We start from the raw sequence: 16,031 nt of genomic DNA on the forward strand, positions 1-16,031 counted from the left end.
CATATATATATATATAAATTATTATGGCAGTTCGCCATAATTAACTCCATCATCGTTTCAAGTTTGTCGTTGTCATTCTCGCTCACAAAAGGTAAAAAATGGGGCAGTGAAAACTTTTTCTAAAGTATCCATTTGAAAAAGCTCAAATACTCGTCACTAGGAATTAAGAATCATTCAAGAAATTTCAAACTTGGAAAATTTTTATAACAATCAAGAGATTTAAGTACCTACCCTGAGAAACATGAGTACTTGTCCTTGAAATTAAGTACCAATTAGGGAAATTAAAGTACCGCTTGGGAAAATGCTTGCTTGTAACTTGACCCTTTTTGCAGATACATTGAATGCCTAAAGCGCATTTTAAGATCGTAGGTTAAATATATATTTTTGCTCCCCGTTCACTGAGCCAGCGAGTCTTTTAAGATAGTTGAGAAGGCTGACATTCTCCCATGCCACCTAATGAGGGTTTATGTCAGAAGGTTGCTAAATGTTTGGATGATTTAGACTTATAAAGAACTTAAAGTTTTGGACAATTGGAACTTATAAAATAATTTAAAATATGAAGCATTTCATTTCTTAAAAAAAATTGAATGAGAGCTTTAAATAAAACTTAGGCTCCCAAGGCTTGAAAATATTTGAAATTGGGTCTTTAAATTTAGGCTTCTAGGACTTCAAAATATTTAAATGTTGTGAATTTTCAAACTTAAGCTTGTAAGGTTTAAAAATCAACTCAAAATTGAGCTTTTCAGATTTAGCCTCTTAGGGTTTAAAAGTCAATTCAAATTGGGCTTTTCCAAATTTAGACTCCTAGGGATGAAAATTAATTCAAAATTGAGTTTTCCAAACATAGGCTCTTAAGTGGTTAAAGCAAAATTCAAACGTGAAGTTTTTTAAAATTGGAAAACTGGCCACCGAATTCGCAATATAATTTGCTAGCGAACAGAAGATGATTCCTTACAAAAGCCCAAAATGAAACTTTTCAACCGAAATTCATAAACTCTAAATGATTTCAAAGTGTCTCAATTTCAAGATTATTCTAAAATATAACAATTTGAGACGTGTGAGTATTTTAAAACTTATATGAGTGAGTTTTGATATTCTCAAGTTGTGCATGTTTAAGAACATCTAAATGAATGAGTTACTTGTGCATAATTTCATATTTCTGCGTATTGCCTATTGAAATAAATTTCCTCTCAAATTCATATTCCAAGAGATCATCCAAGCCGCTTAAATCTATAAAATTCTTCGAATTATACAAATACATAAAATCATACATGCATGGGCTTCAGCTAAGATTCTAAATGCTCTGACGGATAACTTAGAAATGTTGCACGATTTAAAACCACACTTGCACTCAAATAGTTTATATTTTGAAAGACAATCAACTGGGCAGCCTTGTCTATATGACAACGTTTTAAGTCTCACACAACTAGTATGATCCTCATTCTCATAAGGACCGAAGTTGACGAGTCTAATAATTTTGGAAGCAATGTTCAAATCAATAATATAAAAGTTTGAAAGCCCAAATTGCATGGTCTAATTGTCCTCCTTATTAGGGTTGGAGACGACAGGACTAATATGCAAAAAATATCAAAAAAAGAAAAAATTCAAATGAATATTAAACATAAAAGTTTCAAATATTCAAATTCCCAATGATGGTCGTGTCGATTGTAAATCTCAATTGGAGATGTCAATTTTAATATAATTTTTCAAAATAACAAATTAAATAGTCAAGTAAAATTAATCACTTAAATACTTAAAATAAATCGCATCTACTCTACAACAGTTTATCAAGGGTGTGACAAACTTTTGATTTCTTTCAGCCATAAAAGAGCTAATTTCACATTCAGTGTACTATTATATTCCCACTCAAAGTTATTTAACGTAGTAAGAGCATGGCTCAAGTCATCTATCCACAAATAATAATTACGGCCAGACCCCTATGACCGGGTGGTTTCCACCAAATGACATCATTATAATATGGTTACGGTCACAACCCAAATGTTCCACAATAGTTCTTTTTTCTCTATGAGCTGTGAACCATAACAATATAATTGATTGACACAAACCTTTTTTTAGCTAAATTCGACTTAAATTTATCCCCTTGCACAAACTTCTACCCATATCTACAACTATACCTTGGATGACACAACCTGGTTGCTAACAATGATCTTTTAGTCAGATTGGGTTGACTCTATTTTAACTAAGTAGGTCAGGGACGACCCGGGATGACGGAATCATGAGATCTTGTTCGGATTCATCATTTTCCTGGTCGTCCACTTTAAGCTCGAAGTGATAAATTTTACAATATAAAATGTATGTTTGTTGCTACTATATGCTAATTATTCAGTATTAAACGACTAGCTTTACTCAAAAGTGCTCTCCTATTATTAGGATGGTGTCTATGAGAAACCTTGAACCTCATATCAAAAAATCTTCACAAAAATTAGGTTGAAATCACTGGGCAGTGTCTTAACTACTATTCCATCTGACTTCTGAAAATTTGACTTTCAAAGCTCTCTCAACACAAGAAATAACAGAGAGCTTTGGGGGGGGATCAAAATTGTCGAAGGCCGCATAGTATTCTTTAAATAGAGAAACAAAACTCATATTTAGCACTTCCAACGCAAACAACATAATGCCATTAAACCTCCCATATAGGAGGATTTCTTAAAATCCATAATAATCAACCACTGCCATACAGACTATCCTTGTTAGAAAATACTACTAATTATCCCAACATTATACTCTTTTTTTCATCAAGCACATCAATCAAAACTAAAGCACTACAATCAGCAACAACAACAGCAAGCCTTTATCCCATTAAGTGGGTCGGCTACTTGAATCATTTTTTTCATTGCATCCTCTTGAGTGTCATTTTTTCATTTAAGTCTAACAAATTAAGAACATTTTCTTATACATTACACCCAAGTCTTTTTAGGTCTATCTCTGTTTTTCTTAACATAAGTCAAATCTAAAACATCTTTTCTCCTAACTAGATCATCAGATGGTCGATGTTTAATGTGACCAAACCATCTAAGATGACTCTCTCTAATCTTTTCTGCCACTGGCGCTACACCAGCCCTATCACAGATATATTCATTTTGCATTCTCTAAGTATCAAGTCACTCATCCACCTAAGCATTCTCATCTCAACAATACTTAACTTTGTTTTATGCTTCTTTTATAAAGGCCAACATTCTCCACCATAAAGCATTGCAGGTCTCACCATCATCTTATAAAACTTTCCTTCAATCTAAGCGGTACTTTTATATTACACAATAGGCCCGATGTATTCCTCCACTTCAACCAACCAACTTGAATTCTATTAATAACATCCTGATCTATATCACCATCACGTTGAACAATAGACCAGAGATATCTAAAACGTTCACACCTTTAAATGTTTTGATCACCCATAGTTACAACTTTGTCACTAAAGCTACTACTACTAAAATTACTTTCAATGTATTCAGTTTTACTTCTACTCATTTAGATTCCAATGTAGAGCTCAACTACGCGGTAAATTTCTATCACGTATGCATTGTCATCTCCATAAGTAAAGCACTACAATCAATGGGATAAAAATGTTAAAAATAATGACCTAATTTTTACAAATCCCAACAAATGACCAAACTTCAATATCCAAGAATGAAAAGAGTGCAGTAAAATTTGCTAAAAAATTTATACCCTAATTTTCGCACATCCCCAAAATGTTTATAGGATTTTAATAAATTTCCACATTTCATATCGATCTTCTTGATAATATAAAGTACATATAAATATATTAGTAATATTAGCCCAAATAAATCAATTTTCTAATTTAATTTATTTACAAAAGTTAGCTTATTTTTAGTACTCACTTATTTAAATTACTGTTCACAAAATTACACTCTAGCAAGTTATACTTTTCAACTTTCCTGCACGTGTGATGCCAAATCTCAATAATTGTTTTAGGATATTAGTACTTATATATGTATTAATATTAATAGAATTACTTAGCTAAAGCATAACTCCATTATATTCTATCAAATTCTTGAAACTAGCAAAGCCACAGATGGAGGAAAGAAACTAAGAAGAAGAAGAAGCAAAGAAGAAGGAAAGCTAGTGTTATGATTAAGGAATCTAGTTTCAAGCATTTATTTCCACGAATTAAGTTGGTTTAGCTATATAAACGTAGAAGCTTGAATGAACATAAATGTAATTTTGAGATTAATTTGAGTAAAAATTATAATGGTAAATAGAAATATGTTATTAGGTTTCTTATGAAAGAGTAATAAGACTTTGGAGAGATGGAAGGAAAGAACTATTTCTCTGGAGGATCTTAAAATTATGTTGAGATAATGACTGAAATTTTCAACTATTAAATTAAACTCCGTGTACATATAAATACAAATTTCTCTACATTGAGTTTTAAATTATATTTATTGTTATTGAAAGATCACGTGTTCTTCTGTTAAAAATGATCCTATGTATTAAACTCATACTATTGAAGTCTTTAACTCCTATTATACACCATGCATTTTGAAGTATCCTTATGTTACTCAATTATTGCATATGATTGCCTCAACTGTTGGTTAGTATAGGTTGAAGATAACAACTACACAAAAATAATAAAAATCTTTTAAATATGTAAGATATGATGTTAAAAAAAAAAAAAGATGCCAAGATGCCAATGAAAGATCATTTCAATGAAAGATAAATTAGCATATTATAATGAGTTGTAAAGAGATAGATAAAATTACTAACAATATGAGCCTGAACCCTATATAGGGCCCAAAAGAATTCTTAACTCTAAATAATAAAAAGATGGTCCGAGATGATCCAAACATGCATCTAAAGGCCATTGGTAGTTCAAATGTGGATTAAGTCTAGAGCTCATTAGTGATGATGATGGCAGATGGACCAGATGACAATCAAGTGATATATATGTATTAAAGTTTATAGAAAGATCAAACAATTTTTTTTTTAATACTAAGAACAACAACAATGAAAAAATAAAAAGAAGATAAAACATGAAGTTTAATACAGCAATGGACAAACCTAATGAATTAAATGATTTGATCAAAAAAATATTTCATTTCATTGTAGACATTTATGTTTATCTCTTATGATTGTATCTTTTACTCATGCAATCATCAACGCATGTCTTAATTTGAACTTATTGCATTAAGCTGTCCATGTATATGATTAGTGCCCAAGTAGACACAAAAGAGCAGCATGCATAACATTATGGTCTTTCTTGTACTTTAAATCCTGCATTATAATTGTTTATCCTACTAAGCTTTTAATTCATCAAATAATATAACTGCTGTTTCAAGAACCAAAAAAGGAACAGATTGGAACATAATCACTTAAACTATTTTTGTCCAGTATTTTAGAGAGATAGGTGTATAGTTTTGGAAGTACCATAAGGAAAATATATATAAGATGTACATTAAACATTTGAGTATCCATTAGTTATATAAATTTTAATAGAAGCTATATAGTCCATTTTGAAGATTTAAATTTCTCACACTTCCACGCTAATGATTATGATGGATCTATAAGAATATTTTGACGTATAGTTTATGTTCTATAACGATTTACATGGACTAGTTTTCTACTCACATGATCCTAGTTCGTCAAATCAAAATCAATACTGGTAGAAACTGTCTTTAACTGAATAGTCCACCTCTTCAATTTGATTGAAGGGGGTCAAAAATGAGACTTAACAAACATCTTAATAAGAAAGGCCATGGTAGAATAAACAAATAATTAATTACAAAAAACAGAAAAAATAGCAATTATGGCATTCCCACTTCTAATATAGCAATATAACGATTTACATGGACTAGTTTTCTACTTACTTGATCCTAGTTCGTCAAATCAAAATCAATACTGGTAGAAACTGTCTTTAACTGAATAGGACTTGACAAACAACTTAATAAGAAAGGCCATGGTAGAATAAACAAACAATTAAATACAAAAAACAGAAAAAATAGCAATTATGGCAATCCCACTTCTAATATAGCAATATGCAAGGCAGACAACTAACAAAGGTGCACAATGAATTACCTCTTTAACGCCTAATGCATACGTTTGATGTTGCACTGGTCCTTTTTCTCGAAGTTTATAGTTTCTTATTATTTTCTATAAGAAGAAAGAGCAACCAAGCTGACATTAAGTCAATATTAAAATTATTTGACTGATGTAACAAGACAGTAGCTAGGTAAAATTGACTATTCAGCAACTGCGATGCATATTTTTAAGCTGACCTCTGATAATGAACCTCTACATCCTTCAGCAAGAAATGTTAGCCTTCCTGGACAATTAAAAATTAGTTATTCACTATAAAGGAAGATTGAATGCAGCAATCAGATAATGAAAAATTGGCATTGTGCAATAAGAAATTGCCAATTTTATAACCGGTCAAGAAAAGAAGCACAATTGATATATGCCAAGATTACATTCTTAGCCGGTATCGATGATTGCAACCAAAAAAAAAAAAATTAATGGTTTAAATAATTTAAGCAATTTAAGCAAAGTAAACAACGGATTAAGACAACCACCCCTCTTAAAGAAACCAAATTAAGAGAGAATACTTAACGTGAATAAGAAAGGAAACGATACATTTATGTCGCAACGAAGTAGCGGCCTAGTTTTTAAATGGGTTTCACCAGAGAAGGTCAAGTAAAATAATTGATTAATTCCAAGAATACAGCTCCTAATCAGTAACATGAAATTTTGGAAAAAAATGTTTTCAAATGGTTTAATAAATAATTTAAGCAAAAAAAAAACAACCAATGACAAACATCTCCCCTAGGTAAATCTGCAGAATGAAATGAAATTATTTGACATGATTCACAAAAAAATAAAAATAAAAATAAAACTAAAACAAAATAAAAATTAGTTAAGGCACAACAAAGTAGTGGGAAAGTTTCTAAATGTTTTCGCCAAAGAAAGAAGAAAGATTAGGAGCTTGGAAAACTGCAAGCTAACTGCAGTTTTCCAAGCAAAGAGCATGTTCTGAACATTCCATCATGAAAGTCTGATTAGACAGTCCAAAAACCTTCATTTCACGAACATGGTATTAAAAATAAAAAATTAACTAACGTACAAACATATCCTTCTCTAAGACAAAAATACAGTAAAACAGAGGAAGAAATTATGTTTCGACTTTCTAATAAAGAAAAGAAGTGCTTCACTGGCATGCCTCTTAGCTCAATGCCACTTTGAAAAGTTTCCTTTCTCGATCCATCTTTTGCAATGCCCATGTCATTAGTCCCAATCCCAACAACCCTGTTATTTTCATCATAGAGAATCTGTCCAATTATGAAGCTTAGAGCAAAGCACCAAACAAACGCGAACTGTTATAATGAGCAAAATCAAGAGAAGTACCTCGCTAGCAGCAAAACCGGGATAAATTTCTACACCCAACTCCTCAGCTTTCGCTGCCATCCAGCGAACCAGCTGGCTCAAGCTGAAAAAAAGCGAAATAAACTTAAGTGGTGATTTGCCAACAAAAAGCAAACATAAAAAAAAAAAAAAAGAAATTGTACGTTGAACGTTGAAGGCTCAAGCCATAAAAAGAGAGTATTGTGGTGAAATTTAGTTGTGGTGTGGGCTTTCCTTTAAAGTAAAAAATGATTAAATATATAACGATATTTGTACAGCAAGGATAATTAGCAATAATTACCATATTAATATATATATATATATATTATTTTAAGATATTTATCAAGATGCATTTATATATATATATATATATATATATATATTATATTCTTTTATACTTGGGGATGGTTTAAGAAAGATAGAACGACTTTGTATATAGAGATCATCGTGGTTATATAGCAAGTTGGTTATAATTTTCTATGAAGTAAAATCATTGATGCATTTGGCTTCCATATTTTCTATCTTCATGAAAATCAAGAAGAAGAATAGACGAAGGTGGAGTAATTTCTAATTCACTGATTTCTTCAGGTTGAATAGTTTGACCTATGTGAGAAAAGAGATGATCTAAATGAATTGGATCAGTATGTTAAATGCTACAATTATTAGAAACTGATTATTGTATCTCACCAGAAAGCAAAAGTACTATCTTATTAGACACATGATCTCATCGATCACATATAGATCAAAACTTAGTACCAACAAATCTCCATATATTAAAAGATACTATATATATATATATATATATATATACATATATATATATCAAAACTATCTTGGACAAAAACACTCCTGTACTCACCAAGCTAATCTACTCTTTGGATTTTGGGACGTCAATAATCAATGAATTGATTTCCAACATTTATTTTTAACAGATGACAAAAATTCGAACCGTATTTTAGTAGGTATGGATTTCCTCCAACGACATACTATTACATTTACGCATGATATTGTTCATATAGATAATCACAATTTACAACGTAATGCACTTTCATAGCATATCACTGCAGAATTATATATTCCTACGTATGAGCTTATTTCAATATACGTTTTATGTGATACTAGTAGTGATATCACTATCTGTAAAAATTTATGATTCCCGATCATATTCCTATACATACTGAAAAACAACTACTTGAAATTTATTGGTCTCTGAACTATCAGTGAATATTGGACTAATCAATTTTTTGTTATTCCATCAGCTCTTCTAAAAATACCGAAATTATGATGTCTCCCTGATGATGGCCCTGATTTAATTCTCAGAAATGATTTCTTAAAAACCTTCCTCTCATTTACTCAATCATCAACTAAAATCACTCTAGTAACGCCCACTCATTATCCACTAATTTATCCTTTAATCTGAACGCCAATATTTCACTCAACTGCGCTCACTTTTTGCAACTAGCGTGGTGATTATAATGTAGATCAACATATTAAAATGCTTTTCCCCATCTACTTAGTATCCGATCTGACATATATACGACATTTTCTCTAGATAACGCCAAACTTACAGAAATTTGTGCTTTTGCATCTTCTTTATTTAATCCTTCATTTTTCAGAAACCCCTCTACAATTATGGTCTCACGATGAACCCGTTGCAATTATTGAACCAATTAATGCATCACTTATCATTAGAGAACATCCTATGAAATATACCTCTGAAGATAAATAAAGAATTTCATATTCAAATTCAAGAATTACTAAACCTTAAATTAATAGAAGCCAGCAATAGTCCACAAATATAGTCCATCACTTATCATTAGAGAACGTCCTATGAAATATACCTCTGAAGATAAAAAAGAATTTCATATTCAAATTCAAGAATTACTAAACCTTAAATTAATAGAAGCCAGCAATAGTCCACATAGCAATCAAGCATTTTTAATAAGAAATCATGCTGAGCAAATTAGAGAAAAAACCAGAATGATATTCAATTACAAAAAACTTAATGAGAATACAAAATTTGATAGATATTTTCTACCAAATAAAGAAGAATTAATAAATCACATTAAAACAACTAAATGGTTTTCTAAATTAGATTGTAAATCTGGGTTTTGGCAAATTATGATGCATCCAAATAGTAGAGAATTTACAGCTTTGAGCACTCCTCAAGGACATTATAAATTGAATGTTATGTCCTTTGGATTAAAAAATGCTGCACAAATATTTCAACGAAGAATGGATAAAATCATTGTCGAATTATCTCAATTATGTTTAATTTACATAGATGAAATTTTAATATTTAGTTAAACCCTTGCACGGCATTTAAAACATTTAGCCCTTTTCTCACAAAAAGCGCAAAAACAAGGAATCGCATTAAGCAAAAAGTAAGTTGTTTTTGTAACAAATATATTGAATTTCTATGAATTAGTATAAATAAAAGAGCAATAGAGTTCAAGAACATATTTTAACAAAAATCAATTATTGTAAGCATATTACTAATCAAAAAGATCTACGCCGATTTTTATGTTATATTAATTACGCCAAAGCATTCATTAAAAATCACGCAGAACTACGAGCTCTGTTAGAAAAAAAATTATGAAAAAATATGGTTTGGATTTGAGATGAAAATGATCAAAAGATTTTACAGCAGATCAAAGATCTACGTAAAAACCTTCTTAAATTACATTTACTTGTCTTTGGTGATTATTTAATTATAGAACATGACAGCTCTGAGTTAGCATGTGGAGTAATTTTAAAAGCTCGACGTAATGGTACTGAACTTTTGTGCAGATACAGCTCAGGTACGTACACAACTACAAAACAAAATTACTATATTAATAAAAAAGAATTACTAGCAATTAAATAAGCAATAAATAAATTTGAAATATTTCTAAATGAGACTTTTAGTTAGAACAGACCATAAGACTTCTATTTCATTTATCAAACAAAAAATAGAAGACTCACTGCCTAATAAAAGACTAATTAGATGACAAAGTTGGTTTTCTTCTTATACTTTTAATATAAAATATATCGAGTGTAATAAAAATACTCTTGCTAACACTCTAACTCGTGAATTATACAAGAAATAAATACATATATTGAAAGTATGGAGATTTATGACATAGTTGGTGAGACTGATGACAAGTCTAATCCCGAATTAAATAATTATTTAGAAATTCTTGAATTACAAACCTAAAAATTAGAATGTTTGATTGCCTATGGCGGCAACAATCTAAAAGAATTACTGAAAGTAAAATATTTTCTGACTGGAAAAATCTAAGATGATGAATTACCTTAAATATCTGAATTACAAAAAACAAAAGAGAATTTGCAAATCTCAGAATTACAAAAGAAACATCTTCTCTTATTAAAGAAGTAGCTACCTCTTCAAATACCAGATTACAAGATTTTACAAATCATGGTATTACAGAAGAAGTATGAACTTCTTCAAATAATATGCATACTTATGCTAATGTATTGCAAAATGCATTAATTAGCTCTATGAAGAGCATAATAGAAATAGGTGATCAATGGCAGCAATTATCTCTCTATGAGAAAATAATTAATTCTCAAATTTACTTTCACATGACTGGAAAATTCGAAGTCATTTATATTTATGGAAATACGGATTCCAAACTCATTTTTGAATTATATAAATGTAGCCTTGTTCGCATGATTTATTTAGAAGATAAAAATCTTCTAAGAGAATTACCAAAAACCAGTAATTTGTGCCGTAGAGACTTTCCACGGGTCGTCAAACACTAGAACATATATAATATATATATATAATTATGCCAAACTTATCCCGAAATAAGGGAAGGAGTTATTTCTTTTATACAAATCGGAATTAATAGTGAATCTTATACTCTAAAATATAAACTGATGGATTATTATGTCAAAGATCTAAGGTTGATTTATATCAAATTTGAAATGAAACTAAGAAATTAGACCCCAAGTACATTTGGGTCTATCATTGTCTGAGCATTTATTCATATATAGTCATTGCAAGCAACCGACGCAAAAAAAACATGAAGTAATATACAAGAAATGGGTCTCCCTTCTTAACAAGAATGTTGTAGCTTTCAGCATGGAAGTTAAAGAATTATTTTGCCAAAAATTAAAAAAAAATGCATAAATGTATGTATTGTCAGAAGAGAGACATGCTACAAGGGATAAAAGAGAAGCTCGAAGCTAAAGATAATAACAGCCAGCTATGAATTGATGTCCTGTTGGAACATTAATTAAATCTTTTATTTTATTTTCAGTTAGAGAGGGTTCTTCAACTGTAATAATTTCATTAATACGAATAACTCATTGAATATTCTCTTGAAATTATTTTTTTTTTATTAGTCCATCCAAGAATATCTGGATTAAAAGAGTCTTTCTAAGTTACACCATTCGGCAAGAATAGTTGCAATAGTTGTGTTACTATTTAGAATTTGTTGATTTATTTATTTTATTTTCCATTATTATCAAATTCTTCTCACTCTTTTGTCTCCGGTATGGTATGAAATATTCGGATCCATCATGCTTCCTAATGAGAAGTTATCTTAATATTATATTACATCGTTTCTTCCAATTCTGGGATTTGGCCTTAATATCTCTGGTTCATATTATACTATTCCCCGTGGCTTTGTACATAAAACTAAGGCTCCACAAGATCTTTTAGATTTATAACAGACAACAACCCTATATAATCATTTCAGAGATGCAAAGCACACTTTTAGTTCGTTTCATACACTAAGCGTAGCAAGAAGAAGTGGAAACAAAATAACATAATATTGACATAAAGAATCAATAAGAACAACATAAAAATATTACATATTTCATAGCATACTTACAAACATAGGAGTAAGAAGACTTTAATTAGTCGCACTAGCAGACACAATTAAATTACAAGAGATGAAGTGGAGAAAAGAAAAAAGAAGGAAACTCACTAATTTCGCTCTGCTTTCACCTTCAGTGAATGGATGATGATAATTTGTTTCTTATGTCGTCATGGCTGACGATTACTTCATACAATTCAGTCGGTCAAGTAATAATGCTGGTACGAAATTTTTTTTTTAGCTAGTGGAGTATGACGTGGCAAATAATTCCGCGATAATTGATTTCTTTTTCGATAAGTTTCTGCATATGTGGCCTATGTAGTCATTAATGTTGATATTGCTGAAAAATAATTGGGCTGGAAAGATTCCTTTCTGAAATAATTGTGCTCTATATGTTTTACAGGTGGCTGTTATTAGTTTTGGCATCGAGCTTCTCTCTTATCCCTTGTAACATGCTTCTCTTTTGACAATACATACATTTATGAATATTTTTCTTTTTTAATTTTTGGCAAACTAATTCTTTGACTTCCTTGTTGGCAGCTACAATATTCCTGCTAAGAATGAAGACTCATTTCTTGTACAGTACTTCATGTATTTTTCGCTTTGATTGCTTAGAATGACTATATAAGAATAAATGCTAAAAACAACATTTTACATATCATGATATTACAAAAGAAGTATGAACTTCTTCAAATAACATATCTATTTATGCTAATGTATTGCAAAATACATCAATTAGCTATATGAGGAGCAAAATAGTAACAGTTGATCAATGGTAGCAATTATCTCTCTATAAGGAGAGAATTCATTCTCAAATTTAATTTCACACCGCTGAAAAATTCCAAGTCGTTTATATTTATCGAAATACAGACTCCAAACTCATTTTTGAATTATACAAATGTGGCATTGTTCGTATGATTTATTTAGAAGATGAAAATCTTTTAAGAAAAATACCAAAACCAATAATTAATGTTGTGGAGACTTTCCACCAGGTCGTCAAGCACTGGAACATATATATTAAATTATACAAAACTTACCCCGAAATAAGAGGAGTTATTTCTTTTAAATAAATCGGAATTAGCAGCGAACCTTATACTCTAAAATAGAAACCGATAGAATTATTATGTCAAAGATCTAAGGTTGATGATTTATATCAAATTTGGGTTGAAACTAAGAAGTTAGAGCCCACGAAAATCTAGCTCTATCATTGTTCTGAGCATTTATTCATATATATTCATTGCAAGCAACCGGCGCAAAAAATACATTAAGTAATATACAAAAAATGGGTCTTAATTCTTAGCAAGAATGTTGTAGCAGCCAGCAAGTCAAAGAATTATTTTGCCAAAAATTACAAAAAAAAATACATAAATGTATGAATTGTCAGAAGAGAGACAAGCTACAAGGGATAAGGGAGAAACTCGACGCCAAAAATAATAGCAGCAAGCTGTAGAACATTTGTAGCGTAATTATTTCAGAAAGGAATCTTTCTGGCTCAATTATTTTTTGGCAATGTCAGCATTAATGGCCACGTATGCAGAAACTTATCGAAAAAGAAATCAATTATCGCGGAATTATTTGCCACGTCATACTCCACTATCATACTCCACCAACTGATATATATATATATATATATATATATATATATAGCCCAAAAAGGCTAATATATTAAATAGAAAGAAATATACAGATACAATACATGGGAGGGCCAAAGCATGGCACCCTGCCCACTCAAAAACCACAAATGATTCCAAAACTTGAAAAAACAGAAAAATACATTAGATACTTAAATAAAAAAGCATAACAGTGTCGAAATAAATAGTATCAGGTGGCTAGAGAGCGACCTAATTTGGTATTGTCTCTACCTCTAGTTCTAGGAAAAAAGCAAACTAATAAGCTAGTAAGATGATCGTCATTGCAGTAGTAACCAATGTATCATCCAATATGTTCCCAAGCTGGAGTCAATCTCCATTCTTTTTCTTTCTCCTGGAATATCCTATCATTCCTCATCCGAAGAATCAATCTAATGAGGTGGTAGAGCTGAAGCAGAAGGAATATCAACCGTAGTACCCACAATAGTGTCTACTATATGTGAAGTATGAGTTGCATCTATACCGGATACTTCCTAAAGAAGTGGAGCTACGAAGTTCTCTTGATTATCAGTCTGAACACTGTCATTTGTAGGTAATAGTCCATCAGTATTGTTTTCTATGGGGTTTGAAGGTGCCAACATCACATCACCCATAGTAACAGTAATAACAGTGTCCTCAGGGGCAACAGACACCTCTTGTCTGGTAGTATCCTCCCTAGGTGGAACTAAAATGTCCAGAGCAGTGCGGTTAGACCATCCTTATTCACTTGAACCTTAGATTTCAAATTTGGATGAAACTTGTGGCATTTATCAAGGACGTGACCAAACATCTTATAGTACGTACAATATGGGGTCTGTGCTCCATGACGATTTGTTGCCAATAACCATTATGGGTTGTGTCCAGCCAGACTTCAGTAACATTATATAAAGTAATATCCCTTTCCACAAGTATTCTGGCCACCGAGGATCTGGTTAGCTTGAAAGTAGATAGATCTAGTTTCAAGGGATCCCCAAGGATGACTCCAATAGAATAGAGAACCTGATGGTGAAAAAAATGTAGCTTGAGACCAGGTAAACTAAACCATATCGGTATCGTGAGAGTTTCACGTTTTGGGTAGAAATCAGAAGATCACTTGAGTAGCTTCATAGGTTTACCAGCGATGTTAAGATATTTTCTAGTGAAAATCCGAGTGTAGTCCTCAGGCACGGTTAACTGAATCAATACATGTCTCCCATCTATGAGCTTCACTTTCCACTTTCCTGTTAATTTGAGGTCATCAAAACTTTTTCTGGTAATTTCCATATGTGGGTGTCCCCACTGAAATTTCCCAATAAGAGCAAATTTGAATTTGTCAATCAGCGTTGAAATTTCTGAAGTGAAGAAAAGGTGTTATCTTCCCACTTTTAATGTTTGCATTCTTAATAAAGGGACAGTCACCTGTACCATCACGATGCTCCTTATAACTTGAGCGGAAGATAACCGCCGTCTCCCCTTGAGAATTACCCACTACGTGGGCAAAGTAGGAGATTTTAGCAGGTTCAAACGAAAAAGAAGGAAGCTCCATCACAGCAAAGAAAAAGACCTGCAATTCGAACAGAGGCAAAAAGGAAGAGCCGAAAAGCTGCACAGGAACCAAATGCGCAGAAGACAGAAGACGGCACGAAGTCGTAGCTCAGCAGAGACCGCAGCTCGATCTGCGCAGAAAATAACCGTAGAAGCTGTAAGGCGCAAAGGAGGAGAGGACGAAACCGCAGAGCAGACGCTGAAGCCACGTCGTCGTTTGGCGCGAGACGGAAGACGACGATTCGTCGTCGTTGTCTAGTGCGGGAAACAGCGTCGTCGTCGTCGAGTGCGTATGTCTTAATGTCGTCTGCTTCGTCAAGGCTCTGTTAGGGTTTTGTCTTACCTCGATCGGTATATATAAAACGCCCAATGGCGAATTTTATTGATATTGAAAAGGTACATAAAGGTAGTATAAGAGGACCCAATAAAGGCGTCATACCCATACGATACACAGACACTAACATCCTCAGAAAGATAAGACATAGATAAAACTCTAAAATTCAAAACTCGCAGAAAATAAGCTGTTAAGGATGAGTCAGCTTGGTCTTGCCTCTGCCTCTGGTTCTAGGAACAGAGCCAACTAACAAATTGCTAAGTGTCGTGTCATTACCCGAAATACTAAAGTATCATCCATTAAATTCCCAAGCTGGGGTGTGCTTCCATTCTTCTTTATATATAT

At 31.9% G+C, this 16,031-nt stretch overlaps 1 protein-coding gene across 2 annotated transcripts in view; it reads right to left on the bottom strand.

The window, feature by feature from the left end:
- LOC110035765 (electron transfer flavoprotein-ubiquinone oxidoreductase, mitochondrial) overlaps window positions 1-16,031 on the bottom strand; it is a 77,907-nt gene that overhangs the window by 44,205 nt on the left and 17,671 nt on the right. For both annotated transcript variants that reach the window (XM_020740052.1, XM_020740054.1), the window contains exons 4-7: window positions 7,378-7,459; window positions 7,193-7,301; window positions 6,255-6,301; window positions 6,055-6,129 (exon numbers count right to left, since the gene is read on the bottom strand). In XM_020740052.1, the coding sequence (XP_020595711.1) occupies window positions 6,055-6,129; window positions 6,255-6,301; window positions 7,193-7,301; window positions 7,378-7,459 (313 nt within the window). The remainder of the gene's footprint in view (window positions 1-6,054; window positions 6,130-6,254; window positions 6,302-7,192; window positions 7,302-7,377; window positions 7,460-16,031) is intronic.

Source organism: Phalaenopsis equestris, unplaced genomic scaffold (assembly GCF_001263595.1).
Source record: "Phalaenopsis equestris unplaced genomic scaffold, ASM126359v1 Scaffold199749, whole genome shotgun sequence".
Taxonomy (NCBI): Eukaryota; Viridiplantae; Streptophyta; class Magnoliopsida; order Asparagales; family Orchidaceae; genus Phalaenopsis; species Phalaenopsis equestris.